The sequence below is a fragment of the Syngnathoides biaculeatus genome, chromosome 3 (assembly GCF_019802595.1).
Source record: "Syngnathoides biaculeatus isolate LvHL_M chromosome 3, ASM1980259v1, whole genome shotgun sequence".
In the NCBI taxonomy this organism is placed as follows: domain Eukaryota; kingdom Metazoa; phylum Chordata; class Actinopteri; order Syngnathiformes; family Syngnathidae; genus Syngnathoides; species Syngnathoides biaculeatus.
The window spans coordinates 40,410,417-40,428,525 of NC_084642.1; the positions used below are offsets into that span (position 1 = coordinate 40,410,417).

The 18,109-nt window shown below is 46.1% G+C and overlaps 1 protein-coding gene across 12 annotated transcripts in view; it reads right to left on the reverse strand.

Moving 5' to 3' along the window:
• Positions 1-18,109, reverse strand: part of samd4a (sterile alpha motif domain containing 4A) — a 205,501-nt gene that overhangs the window by 115,384 nt on the left and 72,008 nt on the right. For all 12 annotated transcript variants that reach the window (XM_061815858.1, XM_061815860.1, XM_061815854.1 and 9 more), the window contains 4 exons: positions 1,626-1,872; positions 1,461-1,546; positions 706-824; positions 384-606 (listed from right to left, as the gene is read on the reverse strand). In XM_061815858.1, coding sequence (XP_061671842.1) covers positions 384-606; positions 706-824; positions 1,461-1,546; positions 1,626-1,872 — 675 coding nt within the window. The remainder of the gene's footprint in view (positions 1-383; positions 607-705; positions 825-1,460; positions 1,547-1,625; positions 1,873-18,109) is intronic.

An 18,109-nucleotide genomic window follows, 5' to 3' on the forward strand; every position in this document is an offset into this window, starting at 1 on the left:
CCCCAAACTGGGTTGGTCTGGAGAAATTTTCCTGACCTGTACTATTTTACCTTTCAAATGAGAACCCCCATAATAGGGTATAAGAGGGATACCGAGAGGAAGAAACCTGTCACTTGGTGGCTTGTTATTGCTGTAATACATTTGTAAATATTTTATTACTTACTATATTTCATTGGAGTTCATATTAGTCATTTATTTTTCTATTGTTGTTTTGAAAGAAATCTCATTCCAGTTCCAGTTTCTCATGGCTGTGAGTGCAGGGTCCTTTATGAGTTACCATCACATTCCTTGCTTGACAAAGGTTTTAAATGATGGCATTTTCATAGTGAACGTTTATACATTTTTTGTCTCTGTGTTATCCTCTTCCAGTTAGTCTGACTCACCTGTCTCCCCTGTTTGAGGCGTGCTGGTGTGCTGCTGTTATTGCTACTGCTGCTACTACAAGGTGTGGGTCCCAGGAGTCCACTACTGCCAAGCAGTCCCAGTCTTGCACCGGGCAAGCTCCTAGAGGGCATCTGGAATTGTTGAAGACTTCTACGTGCCATAACATTGCTCCCAACACAGCTTGTGGTGGGAAGAGAGTTGGACTGACCCAATCCACAATTGCTACAGGACAGATGTTGGGACAAATTCAGTTCATTGTCACATTGATGGGGTTCATTGAAAAAGGGAATCATTGTATACAGTGCTGAATACACAATCTACCTTCTTTGTGGTCGGTAACTTGCAAAGTCAAGGAGTGTTTTTCTCGGAATGGATCTGAACAGCCTCTGGACCTGTTGTTTCCATGTCAACAGTCTCTTCTTCTGACTCTCACTAAAAGACTAAGGGGCAAGGGAAAACGAGAGTTGAGTAGAGTGCACGACTAACAGTGAAACAGAAAGTGAGCGCTTATTCGGCCATTTGACCACTTTACTGATGGCCAGCCATCCATCCATTTTCTGTCCCACTTATCTCGGTTTGTAAGCATGCTGGAGTCTATCCAAGTTATCTGCGGGCAAGTGGCAGGTTGCACCCTGAAATGGTCACCAGCCAATTACAGGGCGCATATAAACAACCAACCATTTGCAATCACATTCGCACTTACGGGCAAGGACTTCAATTACCTACAATGCATGTTTTCGGGACGTGGGAGAAAAGTCCACACAGGCAAGGCCAGGATTTAAACCCTGGTGCTCAGAACTGCGAGGCACATGTGTGAACCATTGAAGTTAAATATTTAGGTAAATGGCATTTAAATTTCCCCTGTAAGTGTAACAGTCTCCTATTTATCATCTTAATAGTTTCCTCAAGAATTAATCTCACACTTCGTTACATTGAGGAAATACCGCCATTATCTATAACAGAACTAATGTACTAAAATGATAATAATAATAAAAATACAATTTTAAAAAAATCACATCGTCAGATGTTTAAATCCTGTTGTGTTAGTGGTGTGTAATTTAAAGGGTAGTGTGTACCTCATGTATAAGACACTTGTCAATAAGTTGTAGGTAGGAGCTGATGTTGTCCTCATCCGACCTTGACACCAGTAGCTGAGTGCAAACTGAGATAAATATTGGAAATTATAAAGTTTTTTGCTGATAATTTCTCATTTTTATTGAACAGCCATGTCATCAGCTAACCTTTGCCCATAACACGGGTAAATTGGCTCGGTAGATCCCCCTCTGCAATGACACTTGAGTTTGCCTCAGTCTCTCCAACTCCATTGCGGTGGGAGTCAGGCGCAGGACCTTTGGAATTTGGTTTCAGGGGAGTGTGCTGTAACGAAGGCTCTTTGCCACCACTGAAAGGCTTGATTGGAGTCATTATCATCTGATGAAGTTCTTGCAATGGTATACGGAGATTACTGCCCTCTAATACCTGTACATCCTGGTTGTGAGAAGTAATACAAAGGAAAGAGATGCAGTGAAAAAAAAAAACATTCTAGTACATTTTTAAGAACATCTGACAAAGTGTCACTTTACTATCATTTGCATCTTCATTTTGTGTGTGTGTGTGTGTGTGTCCACATATATCATAAATCTATCCTGTAAACGGGTACATAAGAAATCTCAAAAACAGATGTCTAACCAGCAACAATTGCTTATGGGGCTATATTTTGAAATCACCTTTCGGCCTGTCCCAAGCCCGGATAAATGCAGAGGGTTGCGTCAGGAAGGGCATCCAGCGTATAACTGTGTCAATCATATGAGCCTTCATCATACGAATTCTACAACAGTTAGGTCATGGCCCGGGCTTCCGACACCCGCACCGGAAATGTTAATCTAGAAAGCGTAGGTAGAAATTCAGATAAAGTAGGTCGAAGACATAAAAGAGAAGGAAAGCAGCTTAGTCGGAAGAAAACGAAGAGGAATGCACAATTCCTACAGCTGTGTGCAAGGACTTTGAATGTTGGGATTATGACAGGAAAAAGCTCAGGAGTTAGTTGACATGATGATTAGGAGAATGGTTGATATATTGTGCATCCAAGAGAGCAAGTGGAAAGCGAGGAAGGCGAGAAGTTTAGATGCAGGGTTTAAATTATTTTATCATGGAGTAAATGGAAGTAGAGAAATGCAGTAGGGGTTATTTTAAAAGAAGAGCTGGCGAAGAATGTCTTGGAGGTAAAAACAGTATCAGATTGGGTGATGAGGGTGAAATTTCAAATTGAGTGTGTTCTGGATCATGTGATTAGCAGCTTTGCCCCACAGGTAGGATATGACTTACAGATGAAAGATAACTTCTGGAAGGAACTACATGAAGTAGTTCTGAGCATCCTAGACAGAGAGAAAGTTCTGATTGGTGCAGATTGTAATGGGCATGTTAGTAAAGGAAAAAGGAGCAATGAAGAAGTGACCCTAACCCAGGAAAGGAACTTTGAGGGACTTTGCAAAAAGGATGGAAATGCCTGTAGTGAACTCTTTTTTTTTTCCCATGAAGAGGGACGAACATAGAGTGACCTACAAGAGTGGAGGTAGAAGAACACATGTGGATTATATTTTGTGCAGACGATGTAATCTCAAGGTAGTTATGGACTGTAAGGTAGTGGTTGAAGAGAGTTTAACTCAACAGCATAGGATGGTGGTGTGTATAATGACTCTGGTGGTGGGTAGAAAGATTAAGAAGACAAAGGGAGAGCAGAGAACCATGTGGTGGAAGCTGAGAAATAAAGAATGTTGTGAAGCCTTTCGGAAAGAGGTAAAACAGTAACTCCATGGACAGGAGAATCTCCCGGAAGACTGGACTACTACAGCCAAGGTGACCAGAGAGACAGATAGATAATAGAATACTCGTGGAAGAGAAGATGCCAGAAGAATGGGTAGGTGTTAGAGAGAGAGGAAGATGCACGAGATAGGCTTAAATGGAAAAAGATGACACGCTGTGCCAACTCCAAACGGGACAAGCCAAAAGAAAAAGTATAAGACTAGCAGGAGAGAAGGTGCCAGAGGAATGGCGGAAATGTGTGCTAGTTCCAATTTTTAAGAACAAAGGGGATGTTCAGAGCTGTGGAACCTATAAAGGAATAATGATGATGAGCCACACAAAGTTATGGGAAAGAGTAGTGGAAGCCAGACTCAGGACGGAAGTATCTGCAAGCAACAGTATGGTTTCATGCCTAGAAAGAGTACCATAGATGCATTATTTGCCTTGAGGATGCTCGTGGAAAAGTACAGAGAAGGTTAGAAGGAGCTACATTGTATCTTTGTAGACCTAGAGAAAGCATATGACAGAGTACCAAGAGAGGAATTGTAGTACTGCATCCACAAGTCTGGTGTGGCAGAGAAATATGTTAGAGTAGTTCAGGACATGTATGAGGGCAGCAGAACAGAGGAGAGATGTGACGTAGGTGTGTCAGAAGAATTTAAGGAGGAGGTGGGACTGCATCAGGGTTCAGCTCTGAGCCCCTTCCTGTTTGCTGTGGTAATGGATAAAGTCTTTATTCATTCTAGAGTTGGTAACCGGGGAGTCAGTCGGCACAAACAGCAGGAACAGTAGTAACTGGCTTACAGGGTAGGTCGAGAGACAGGCAATGGTCGGTACACAGGGGGTTGGCATCAGGAATGCGGAAGTGTGTGAACGAGGTATGCGAGGCGACAATCTGGTCACCTGGGTCCTATAAGTACAGGGGCTAATCAGTGTGGATGCGGCGCAGATGTGCTCCTCCTAATTAGCGCCGGTCTGCTGGGACACGCCCAGCCAGGGCTGGAGCGGCACGCCATGACAGTAACCCCCCACCCCCCTCTTAACGGCCGGCTCCAGACAGCCCAGGGGCTTCAGGATGGGCTGCGTGGAAGTCTCTGATAAGGTTGGGGTCAACAATGAAGCGGGAGGGGATCCAGGAAAGCTCCTCCGGGCCATACCCCTCCCAATCCACCAGGTACTGGACCCCCCTGCCTCTGCGACGAGAAGACAGCAGATGGCGCACAGAGTAGACAGGACCACCATCTACCATGTGGAAGCTTGACCGGAGGAACCAATGGTGACTGACGGGTTGGACGGAGCCTGCTCACGTTGAAGGTTGGGTGGACCCTCATCGACCTGGGGAGCTTTGAGACGGCGACGGGGTTGATGACCTTGTTGACGGGGAACGGACCAACGAACCTTGGAGCAAGCTTGCGCGATTCCGTCCGCAGTGGAATATCCTTTGTAGACAACCACACGCGTTGTCCCACCTTGAACACTGGTGCCCTTCTCCTCTTGAGATCCGCTGTGGACTTGTATGAGCTGCCCATGCGCACCAGCGTCTTGCGACCTACTTCCCAGGTTCGCTTGCAGCGTCTCACCACCGCCAGAGCGGATGGCATTGCGGAGTCTGTCGCCACCGATGGAAACAGAGAGGGAGGCTAACCGTGCACTACAAGGAAAGGAGCCATACCTGTGGAGGTGGAGGGCAGGGAATTGTGAGTATACTCCACCCATCCGAGGTGCTGGCTCCATGTGCTTTTGTCACGAGACGCCAAACAGCGTAGGCCAGGGTCTCCAGGCTTGGTTAATCCTCTCCGTCTGGCCGTTGGAGTCCGGGTGATACCTGACGTCAGGCTCGCCGTAGCCCCAATGAGGGTGCAGAACTCCTTCCAAAAACGGGGAACAAACTGTGGTCCCCTTTCCGAGACGATGTCCACCGGGAGCCCGTGGTAGCGGACGACCTCGTCCAGGAGCAGCTGGGCCGTTTGCTTGGAGGACAGGATCTTCGGGGCCGGCACGAAATGGACCATCTTGGAGAAACGGTCGATGACGGAGAGAACCACCACGAAGGAGGTAGCCCAGTGACAAAATCCATGGAGATATGTGACCAGGGACGAGAGGGAATCAGCAGTGGCTGCTACTCCCCCATTGGTCGAAGGCGGGAAGTGTTGTTGGCTATGCATACCGGGCAGGCGTTGACGTAATCCCTCACGTCCCTACCAGGTTTGGCCAACAGAACCGCTGCTCGATGACGGATGACGGAGCGTGTCTTGGCCATGCCCGGATGGCAGACAGCCTTGTTGGTGTGAGTCCAGTCATGACGTCCCCCCGTAGTGACGGGATAAACAAGAGGCCGGGAGGACATCCTGCTGGACCCGGAGTGTCCCTCAAGGCCTCCTTCTCTCGTGTCTTGATCTCCCAAGCAAACCCAGACACGAAACAGGCCTCTGGAAGGATTGGGACAATCACGGGCTCCATGCGGTCCCCGTCGTGGATCCGTGAGAGTGCATCCGGCATGCCGTTCTTCAAGCCTGGACGGAAGGATAGGGTAAATCGGAACTGCGTAAAAAACAGTGCCATCCTGGCTTGGCGGGCATTCAGCCTCTTCACGGTCCTCAGGTACTTCAGGTTTTTATGGTCGGTGAGGACCACAAACAGCACTTGCGACCATTCCAACCAATGTCTCCACTCCTCCATAGCTGTCTTGACCACCAGCAGCTCGCAATCACCCACGTCGTAGTTCCGCTCGGCCAGGCTCAGTCTCTTCAAAAGGAAGGCGCACGGGTGAATCCTTCCATCCTTCGCGCACCTCTGGGAGAGGACCGCTCCTATTACAGAATCTGAAGCGTCCACCTCGACCACAAACTGACGTTCCGGGTCCGGCATTATGAAGATCGGTGCGGTGGTAAGACTTGCCTTGAGCTGTTGAAGGCCTCCTGACAGATCCTGGTCCACTCGAAGGTGTTGTGGGGAGACGTGAGAGTGTGCAGAGGGGCAGCAATGGAGCTGAAGTTGAATGATGATGAACTTACGATAGAAATTGGCGAACCCGATGAACCTCTGCACGTCCTTCCGACAAGAGGGAGTGGGCCATTGAAGAACCGCGTCGATCTTCCCGGGATCCATACGAATCTGTCCCTCTCCCAGGATGAACCCCAGGAATGAAAGGGAGGCTCGGTGGAACTCGCACTTCTCCACGTTCACGTACATAAATAAACCATTAGATAGTCCGACACTGTACTCAGAAAATAAGCTTGAATTTTTTATCAACTTTGGACATAGCCCATAGCATTCATATAGCATTCACGTGGCGTTGACATAGTATCCCAAGACCATTAGAAATGTGTACTCAGCGATTTTCCACTGGATGTACAAGTGGTCCTTTCATCAAACTGTCATGGATCGTAAGTAAATTGATATGTAACACGTCTTCGCCCAAACAAACAACTCCACCACCACCCAATGAAGATGAAAGCCTGATAGCGCCACGGCAGCGGAGGGGACGCGTTCAGGTCACGCATTGTGAATGTAGAACAGACCAGCAGAACATCCAAAGTCTTTTTTTTGTTGGCTTGCGAGCATAGATTTGGGAGATTATTCACTGGAAGTGCCAGTCAGTGTCCCCTCAAGCCGAGGTCACAAGTTGAACTTGTGTACAGGTTCGCGAGCCTCTGCACCTTTGTCGCAAAGCTTTGTAGGAGCGGCGACGTATAAAAAGATTCAGCGATTAGCAAATGGATAATCACAAGGTAGCTTGTTCTATTATATTGTTTCTCAAAATTAACAGAAATGTCTCCACAGATGGCATAAACACCTGAGTAGCACCACTCATATTCAAATACCTTCAGACCTTCTAGCCAAACATCCCTCCATCTTCTACGGCTTTTCCGGGTCGGGTTACGGGGGCAGTAGCTTTGGCAGGAATACCCAGACTTCCCCTTTTCCCAGCAACTTCATCCAGGTCTTCCGGAGGGATCCCGAGGCATTCCCGGGTCAACTGAGAGACAGTCTCCACAGCATGTACTGGGTTGTCCCCAGGGTCTTTTTCCGATAGGACGTGCCCGGAACACCTCACCAAAGAGGCGTCCGCGAGCATCCGGATCAGATGCCCCAGCCCAGCCATATCCGGGATCTTGTTCTTTCGATGTAGCTCCCTCTTCACCGCAATGGACTGATACAAAGTCTGCATCACTGCAGAAGCTGCACCAAGCCACCTGTAGATCTTCAGTTCCATTCTTCCCTCACTCGTGAACAAGGCCCCAAGATACGTGAACTCCTCCACTTGGGGCAGAATCTCTTTCCCCGACAAGGAGAGGGCCTATTTGGAGGTGCTAATTCTAATCCCAGCCGCTCCACACTCGGCTGCAAACCACTCCAGTGAGTGTTGGAGATCACGGCTTGATGAAGCCAACAGAAAAACATCATTTGCAAAGAGCAGATATGCAATGCTGAGGCCACCAAACCGGACACCCTATACGCCACGGCTGTGCATAGATATTCTGTCCAAAGTTATGAACAAAATCGGGGACAAAGGCCAGCCTTGCATGAGTCCAACTCTCATCAGAAACGAGTCGGACTTACTGCCATCAATGAGGATCAAACGCTGACACCAGTCGTACAGTGACCGAACAGCCCGTATCAGGGGGTCAGTGCCCCATACTCCTGGAGAACCCCCCCACAGGACTCCCCGAACGCCTTCTCCAAATCCACAAAACACATTTAGAATGGTTGCGCGAACTCCCATGCACCCTTGAGGAACCTGCTGAGGGTGGAGAGCTGGTCCGCTGTTCCACGACCAGGACGAAAACCACAATTACTCCTTCTGAATCTGGGATTCGACTTCCTGGTGGACAGTTCTGTCCAGCACCCATAAAAAAAAACCTTACCAGGGAGGCTCAAGAGTGTGATCCCCCTGTAGTCAGAACACACCCTCTGGTCACCCTTCTAAAAAAAGGGGAACCAGCACCACCACTGTCCCCGATGTCCATGCAGTGTTGCAGAGGCGTGTTAACCAGGACAGCCCCACAACATCCAGAGCCTTTAGGAACTATGGACGAATCTCATCAACATCACAGGCCCTGCCACTGAGTAGTTTTTTTTAACCACCTTGGTGACCTCAACCCCAGTACACGTACCTTAGAAAACCCAGACTCTGCTTCTTAATGCGAAGGCGTGTCTGTGGAATTGAGGAGTTCTTCTAAGTAGTCTTCTCGCTGACTTAGAACGTGTCGAGTTGAGGTCAGAAACCTCACTATACACAGTATCTATGGTGCCCTGCTTACCCGTCCGGAGACACTGGACGGTGGACCACAATTTCCTTGAAACTGTCTTGAAGTCGTTCTCCATGCCCTCACCGAATACCTTCCAAGCCCAGGTTTTTTGCCTCGCCGACCACAGAAGCTGCATAACGCACCGCCAGCCAGTACCTATCAGCTGCCGTGGGAGTTTCACAGCCCAGAAATGCCCGATAAGACTCCTTCTTCAAGCAACTTAGCTCCTAGGATCATCGAGACAAACAAAACACTAACCTTCGATAAGGTGATGGCTCGAGGAGGGGACTGCAGACCTTAACCTCCTAATAATTACAAAAAGCCCATTCAACACCTCACCTTTCTGTTAGGATCTTTCAAAACAAAACAATTTGTCACATTTCATGGGGAACATATTTAAAAGCGGAGGTAGCTCCTCCAAAAAAACTTGTAGAAAAACATTGGTACTTCGTACCATTCATGATTTCCCATACCAAAAAACACCTCAGATTTTTTTTTTTAACTCCAGTGCGCAACATACAGGCCTCTTACGAAACCAATTGCTTTTGACAGGACCAGATCTGAAAAGCAAACTTGTCGGTGTCCTTTTCTGGTTCTGCAGAGTCAATTGCTTTGATAATGGACAAATGTTCCACAACTTCACGGTACCGCCTGAAGAGTGCATTCGCCATGACCCAGAATGACCCAGAAAAGGAGCTTGTGGGGTAGTCAAATTTAGTTGAATGTCTTTGAAAACAGCGTGTCCTTGATTGGACTGGAGTTTCGGAGCATCATGGGAAAGATGTGAAGTATGTCTTACGCCAATATTTAGTCATGACTGGATAATTTCCTCATGACCTCAGTGGCCAGATGTGTCCTTGAGCGCATCTCTGCACATAGACTAACCTTGATGAACTGCATACTGGACACTTTGTAATAATCCATTGCCAGCTTGAACCGGTTGAGACAAAAAACCTTTGTCTAAGTGGAAAGCCCCGATGTCATGCCACAGGTTGAATACCACCCATGGTCCGCCCTTCTGACAAGATAAAGGATGTGTGTTTTCTCTGTACCTTCACAATTGTGATCTGCTCTCTACAGCCATTGTCTGTAACTCATAAGTGCCTGGAATATTCTGTAAGTAAATTCTTCGAAGAAACTGTTTTCCATCTTCAGCCTTTATTTGGATAACCAATATTCTCACGACCTAAAATTAAATGAACACGCGGAGGAAAAAAAGCGTCCTCCAACAATTGGTGACCCTGACGTGATTTTGGACTGAGGTGTTGGTTGATAGACAGGACATCAGCCGGCCAACAATTGACAAAGTAAGAGGACATTTATCCTCCAAAAGTGATCTTCTGTCTGTTAACTGGGGTTGAGGTCCGTGTCACGTTTGAATTTGTGACATTGTGAAATTATATTTTCTGGCTGGTTGAACACTAGGGGAAACTTTGGGTGGTATAGTCCTGAGTAGAGGTTGAAAAGCCTTAGAGTGTGTGGGCGTACCACTCTAAAAAGGGTTTAGACGAGCCCTGTGTTCGGAGGTTGTGCCAACACAAAAAGGTTGTAAATCCCCTGACCGCCAGACACACCGGTAGGCTGAGGCCAGTCCAAAACTTTCTGGACCGGGAGGTTGTCTCGTTCTTTTCAAGGGACTCCTAGAGACTAGAATTCCTAATTTGAAATCAAAGGACTGTAAAATAAAGAGGCTAGAGCACTTTTTGAATGAACGAATAAATAAATAAATAAACCGGCTGGGAGATTGACGTAAACTGTGGAAATGAAAGTGACCTTTCAGAAAATGGCCTAAAATCGGTAAGACGATACCCAATGGTAGTTTAAAAAAAAAAAAAAAAAAGGAACGTTCTTCGCCATCTGCTGGCTTGTGGGTGAGTGTCTCGCGTGCACGCACACACACGATTGCAGCGTGGTGAGGCAAGCGTGCGTGCGTGCATGAGTGTGTGCGTGCGTGTGAGTGCGAGGCCAACGGAGGCAACACGACTTGTACGTTTGCTGTTCTCATTACTGTTTTTTATACTTTGCATTTTTTAGACAGTTCTTTGAGTTTTTGGCTGTGTGAGTGTGCTAGGAGGTCCACCCTCCACGTTAAAGAAAAAAAAAAGAGAGTGAGAGCGAGAGAGAGAGAGAGAGAGAGAAGGAGTCTGTTTAAAACAAAATGGAGGGACAGTTTGATAGGGAAAGTGAATGGTTTGATTTGCAACTACCAAACCATTTTGAACAAGTGTTACTAAGTTAACAAGTGAAAAATCCATCTGCATGTGTGTGTTGGAGGGTTGCCTGAAAAAGAACGAGATAGTGAGAAAGAACAGTTGAAAGAATGGATGAGGAAGTGTTGTGGGAATGGATGGTTCTCTCCATTGTCTTCAACTGAGTGTTAGGTGACAATGAAAGAAACGGAAAAAGCTTGTGTTAAAAGAGCGGCGGCTCTAAAGTTGGACATGGAAAATTCTAACAGGTGGTCTCCAAAAGGTATAAAGGTGCTAAGAAAGTTGTGGAAATGAAAGCAAAAGCAAGAATGATGGCAATGGGATGTGCGTTAAAGTTGTCCTGTATGGCTGTCAAGGAGGAAAGTGTTGTTCTGGTACAGTCAACACCCAAACTGCCCTCCGTGCCGCCCCCTTACTTGGGGGAGAAACGGCCTTGGCCGTTGTCTCCAACTAACCCATTTGTACCGTCACCTTACCATGAAGGCAGGAAAGCTTTAAATGAATTTCAAGCTCCAGTATTGAGTGTTACTGCGGCCCGGCTCAAAGTAGATGTAGACGATCAAACGTCTCTCACTCATGCACAATAGACATCGAACATGAATACAGTTGCGGAAACTTTGACTGCTGGAGTGACCGCTGCCATAAGGGAATTAGAAGGCAGATTGGAAAAAGTGGCCAACTTGAGAGCTGACCCATTCACATGTTTGAGTCAGCTAGGACTGTACAAGGCAGAATTAAACAGACAGAGATTCCACAAATCAACTTAAGAGAACCGCGACTGAACATGAAGATAGAGCGAACGCTGAAGCGGAAAAGCAGGACCGCGCCCTTTGCGCTGAACAAAAAGCAGCCTGACTGAAAAGAGAACAGTAAGTTGCTGTCTATGCTACAGAACACGCAGGGCTCTTCGAATGCGGAAGCAGAAAACAGGTTGTATGTTGCTCAGTTACAGAATCAATTACCAGAATTAAAGTCTCAAGTCCAGAATTTTCAGGTGCCCACCCTGACTTTGTTTTGGATCAAACCAGAGGCGTTGAAGACCCGGAGGAATCTTCCAAAGGTCCATCTTTTCCGCTCTTAGCCGCTCTTGCTATGATCTCATCCCCCTCTGTTGGTTCCGAGTGCATGATGTAACTAGCAGGTTAATTCATGGGTCGAGGTGCACCCCCTGGTGGCCATAACATGTGCTTCAATTGTGGACAGCCTGGTCATTGGGCCCACGAGTGCAGACAGTGACCTGAAGCATCTGGATGGAGCATGTGGCTACAATCGAGGACGTCACAACCAACCTCGAGAGAGCCAAACCAACAGTCACAGACTCTTTTGCATTCTTTTGTGTTTGCACCGAACTGTCCAGTCAATCTTTTGGGCATAGATTTCCACATCGCCGCATGCCCTCTCATCAAATGCAGCCCTGATGGACTCATCCTGGAATTTCCGGATGGTAACACCTACTGCTGCTCTGCCTCCTGTGCCACCTCTCGGTTCCCGCTTGTTGAACAAAACCCTGTGGCATACGCTACTGCCGACATTCAATGGGCAAGAGTGTACAATGACTCCAGTGGTTGGCTCGAAGCTGAACACTTTTGGACTCTCTGGTCACCTAGGGTTCGTGACCTCAGATCTTATTATATGGTAACTGATTGTATGCATTGCACTCTGTACTATGACAGATCAGCGAATGAAATCTATAGTGAGGCATTTTCAGGAAACAGAGGTAAGTATCTGGGACCAAGAGTATGGTTAAATCCCGAGAAAGACTACCACTGATGCATTATTTGCCTTGAGGATGATTGTGGAAAAGTACAGAGAAGGTCAGAAGGAGGTACATTGTGTCTTTGTAGACCGAGAGAAAGCCTATGACAGAGTACCAAGAGAGGAACTGTGGTACTGAATGCGCAAGTCTGGTGTGGCGGAGAAATATTAGAATAGTACAGGACATGTATGAGAGCAGCATAACAGCGGTGAGGTGTGCCGTTGGTGTGTCAGAAGAATTTAAGGTGGAGGTGGGACCGCATCACGGATCCACACTGAGCCCCTTCCTGTTTGCGGTAGTAAAGGATAGGCTGACACATGAGGTTAGACTGGAATCCCCTTGGACTATGACGTTCGCAGATGATATTGTGATCTGTAGTGAAAGCAGGGAGCAGGCGGAGGAACAATTTTGAAAGATGCAGGCACGCACTGGAACGGAGAGGAATGAAGATTAGCTGAAGTACAACAGAATACATGAGGGGTGGAGGTTCTTCACGCTCCAGGGAGAAGAGATAGCAAGGGTGGATGACTTCACATACTTGGGGTGAACAATAGAGAGTTTGGTAAAGAAGTGAAGAAACGGGTCTAAGTGGGGTAGAACAGTTGGCGGAAGGAGTCTGGTGTTCTATGTGACAGAAGAGTATCCACTAGGATGAAGGCCAAAGTTTATAAAACAGTGGTGAGGGAGGCCATGATGTACAGATTAGAGATGGTGGCACTGAAGAAACAACAGGAAGCAAAAATGGAGGTAGCCGAAATGAAGATGCTGAGGTTCTTACTTGGAGTAAACAGGTTCGATAGGATTAGAAACGAGCTCATTAGAGGGACAGCCAAAGTTGGATGTTTTGGAGACAAGGTTAGAGAGAGCAGACTTTGATGGTTTGGACATGTTCAGAGACGAGAAAGTGAGTATATTGGGAGAAGGGTGCTGAGGATGTAGCTGCCAGGCAAAAGAGCAAGCAGGAGTGTTGTGTGAAATTCCTGACTCTGATTTTAACACCCCCATCTTGCCTGTTGAAAAGAAAAACACTGGAAAGTTTTGCATGGTCCATGACCTGGGAACAATTAATGCGGTTGTGTTAACTCATACTTTGCCCGTCCCGAACCCGCACTCGGCTTTGTCCCAAATTACATCGGCCCACACTCATTTCACTTGCACTGACTTGGCTAATGCTTTGTTTTGCATTTCGCTGCATCCTTCCATGAAGCAATTTTTTGCTTTCAATTGGAATGGTGTTTGCTATTCCTACAATCGCCTACCTCAAGGCTTTATCCTTTCACCTGGACTCTTCAATGACTGTCTTTGTCAGTTGCTGTCTCCGCTTGAACTGCCTCATGGGTTTCTCCTAGTGCAGTATGTGGATGACCTCTTGCTAGGGGCTCCATCTGAAACTTCTTGTCTCAAAGCCACTAGTTCTTTGCTTTTTCATTTGGCCTCTGTTGGACTGAAGTGTTCCAAGTCCAAACTCCAGATTGCCCGACCACAGGTTTCCTTTCTCGGACGTCTGATCTCACGCCAAGGCACAGCCATGTCTCCCTCTCACAAAGACAATATCCTCTATCACCCAAAACCAACAAAAGTCAAAACCATGCTGGCCTTTCTCTGTCTTTCCACTACTCCAAGCATGATGTTCTAAACTTTGCTGAACTCACCCACCCTCTCCGACTGATGGTCAATGAACAAGCTATGTGCAACCTTTCTAACACTCTTTGTTGGACCACGGAAACAGACACTTCCTTCATCTCCTTGAAACAACATCTATGCACTGCTGCAGCTCTTGCGATTCCTGATTACAGTCACATGTTCTATCTTGACGTGTCTGAAAAGATCAGAAGTGTTTCTGTTGCTCTTCATCAGAAAGGGGAAGGAGGAAGTCGGCAAGTTTGTCTGTATGCATCACCTCCATTGGAAAAATACGAGCAAAGATACTCAATTTGCGCTTCTCCCACATCTGCTCCAGCCAGAGTGATTCAGAAGACATCTAACATTGTTCTTCATCACCTGCTGACTGTGCGGACATCACAGTACAGTCCAGTACCTCACGAGTCAAGTTTTCACCATGACTGGTGAAAGTCGAAAGGGGGTGTCAAAGTTGAGGATGGCGTATGGCGAAAAGAGGGTAAGTGCATTCCATCTCAGACGCAATTGAAAAATCTAATTTCTAAAGCCCATGGAACAGGCCATGTAGGTGTGGATGAAACACAAAACTCCACTCCTGGTGGCATCCTTTCGTGAGAGAAATTGTTAAAGGTGAACTGCAGGACTGCAGCGTTTGCAGTACGTATAACAGGTACAACGAAACCACCACAGGGAGTCCATGATCTGGACGTGGACGCCCCTGGTCAGGTGATTTCAATAGGGTTTCATTTACATCATTAAAACAGTGTCAGGTTATTAATATTTGTTAGTCATAGTAGATTCCTTTTTGGGATGGCTAGAGCCATAACCCTGCTAATCTGAAACAGCAAGCACAGTGTTAAAACATTTGGTTAATCACTACATTCACAACCAGACACTCCCCTCAAAATGAATACTTGTGAATCTGTCTGTTTAAAAGTAATCAAACGTAAATGGTCTGAACCTAGATGTACAAGTCCCTTCGAGGTCACGGAGCAGATTGCCATAGCAGTACGTCCTGCAGGAAAGGGGGACACATGATTCCTCATCTCGTCTCCATGCCCTACCAGCTCCGCCTCAGGCTCAGTAATCCCTCCACCCGACGACAACCAGAAAACCATCTCTTCTCCGGTGCCGGCTGGCACCAGTTGATGACATCATTTGACAAAGAAGCTGACTGCGCCCCAGCTCTACTCATCCCAGAGGAAAAGGCCCCATGCCCCATGCACTACCCACTCTGGATGATGACGACGCCAGCGGCTTTCTTTAATTTTGTTTATTTCAGGTGTTGGAGTCTTTCCAGTCTGAAAGGGGGATTGAAGTATGTGTTATGCCCACATTTAGTCATGACTGCATAATTTCCTCATGACCTCAGTGGCCAGATGTGTCCTTGAGCGCATCTCTGCACATAGGCTAACCTTGATTAACTGCATACTGGACACTTTGTAATAATCAATTGCCAGCTTGAACCGGTTGTGACAGAAACCCTTTGTCTAAGTAGAAAGCCCCGATGTCATGCCACAGGTTTGATACCACCCATGGTCCACCCTTCTGACATAATAAAGGATGTGTGCTTTCGCTGTACCTTCGCACTTGTGATCTGCTCTCTACAGTCATTGTCTGTAACTCATAAGTGCCCAGAATATTTTGTAAGTAAATACTTTGAAGAAACTGTTAATCATCTCCAGCCTTTATTTGGATAACCAACATTCTCACTACCCGAAATTAAACGAACATGCGAAGGAAAAAAAGTGTCCTCCAACAGATGCTACACACTTTGTTGAAAGACTTATGTGGATGAAGGATTCAAGTCTCTTCTTAACACCACCAAAGCAACAAGTCTGCTAAAAAAAACATACAAGAGAATGGAAGAGAAAGCAGGAGATGTTGGCTTTTCTAACTCTCAGGTTGCACAAGTTAATTGTGCAGCAGGTCATAAAATAATTTGCGTCTGAGGATCAGGCTGTCAACCTATGGCACCTGGACTGTAACTTGTGATGAGTTACCAGTATAGCATGACCTGGGATTACTTTAGGATTCAGAATTTGACTAATTTACCGATAATGTTAGAGATGAGGAAGAGCAGTTTACGTGATGAGGAGTGCTCTCCGCTGTTAACAGCCTATACAATCCTTTGGGATTTGTTACTTCTGTGACTATTCAAGGAAAACTCCTCAGAGAGCTTGCCATAGACTGTGAGGACTGACTGTGAAAACTGCATATGCTCCATGTCCTGCTAAGGAGGAGGTGTAAGCATAGGTCAACTGGAGCGATAACGTGAAGATCCGCAGACCTTACACCATCGACAGGCAAACAAACAGAGTGTGTGGGTGACAACTTCTCCAGTTCCAAAGCGCAGTGATTGATGTTGAAGATAAAGTTAAAGTTAAAGCAACCAAGATGAAGAGGAAGATGTGAAATAAGAGGAATGTCCGTAAAGGGAGCAGCGTTTGCTTTGTAGATTGCAGAAAAACGGCCCGGTGTCTGAGGAAGAGGAAGATGATGACGATTTGCGAAAAAGTAAAACTTTGGATTTCATCGCGCAGAAGTTATGGTTATGTGGCGCCATTAGGGCATGAATGAATCATAAAGAATGATGTGGTAACTATCCGTAAAGCCACTTCAATAACTTTTTGTAATGAAGCGAAATGTGTGATGAACCATAAGGTGGGATGAGGGAATCACCCCCCTCGAGGATGAGGGTGTTCGGCAAGACAAAGTTTAATTTGAAACATTTCAAAAATGTGCGACACTATGGTCCAAGCCGTCGAGTTTAGTAATTGTGTTGACAGGGTTATGTCCTTGTACAGGGTCTTGGATTAAACAGATTAATTGAACATAAAGTTCTCATATTTGTTCTCTTGTTTTGCTTTTAATGCTCTTTTACTATATTTAATATGCTTACACTGACTCGTGTTTGCTTTATTTGCTTATGGTTGCTTTGTTTATCAATTCACGGTTGCTTTATTTATCACGTTTGCTGAATTTGTTGCATTTCGTATCGCCCTAAGGAAATTAAAAAAAATAGAGGATTCATGGAGATGTTGCCAGAATGGGCTGGAGATGGTGAGAGAAACACATGGCACATTCTTCTTGTGAGCAAAAGTTCCTGTGAAACGGAAGTGTCGTCACACCAGCAAAACAGGAGTCGTGTAACAGCAGTGCGATGGAAGTGATGTCACAAAAGTGCATAGCAGACATTTGGTGCGCTGCACGAGAAGGCATCACGTGTAATGCTTTGTTTGTGACTTTCTGTGCTGCAATAAAAAATGTTATTTTATTGTTAGACACTTGTACTGTTGTAATTTGTTGTCTCAAGTGTAAATGCCGTACTGTTGATTAAACATTACATTAAACCCACACAGTGGCTCCAACAGAAGTCTTCGAGTGATGAATAGTAAGTATAATGTAATAAAATAGTGAGTGTTTTATATTTTATACATATACAGTGAAAAAAATATGTATTTGAACACCCTGCTACCTTGAAGGAAATAAGTATTTGAACACTCTGGTCTATTGCAAGTTCTCCCACTTAGAAATCATGGAGGGGTCGGAAATTTTCATCGACGGTGTATGTCCACTGTGAGAGAGATAATCTCAAAAGAAAAATCCAGAAATCATAGTGTATGATTTTTTTAAACAATTTATTTGTGTGATACAGCTGCAAATAAGTATTTGAACACCTGTTTATCAGCTAGCTTTCTGCCCCTCAAAGACCTGTTAGTCTGCCTTTAAAAGTCCACCTCCACTCCATGTAGTATCCTGAATCACCTGTGTGAGGTCGTTAGCTACATAAAGACACCTGTCCACCCCATACAATCAATAAGACTCAAACTTGGAACGTGGTCAAGACCAAAGAGCTGTCCAAAGACACCAGAGACCAAACTGTACAATTCCACAAGGCTGGAAAGGGGTACAGAGAAATTGCCAAGTAGCTTGGTGAAAAAATGTCCACTGTTGGAGCAATCGTGAAAAAATGAAAGAAGCTAAACATGACGGTCAATCTCTATCGGTGTGGAGCCCCATGCAAGATATCACCTTGTGGGGTCTCAATGATCCTTAGAAAGGTCAGGAATCAGCCCAGGACT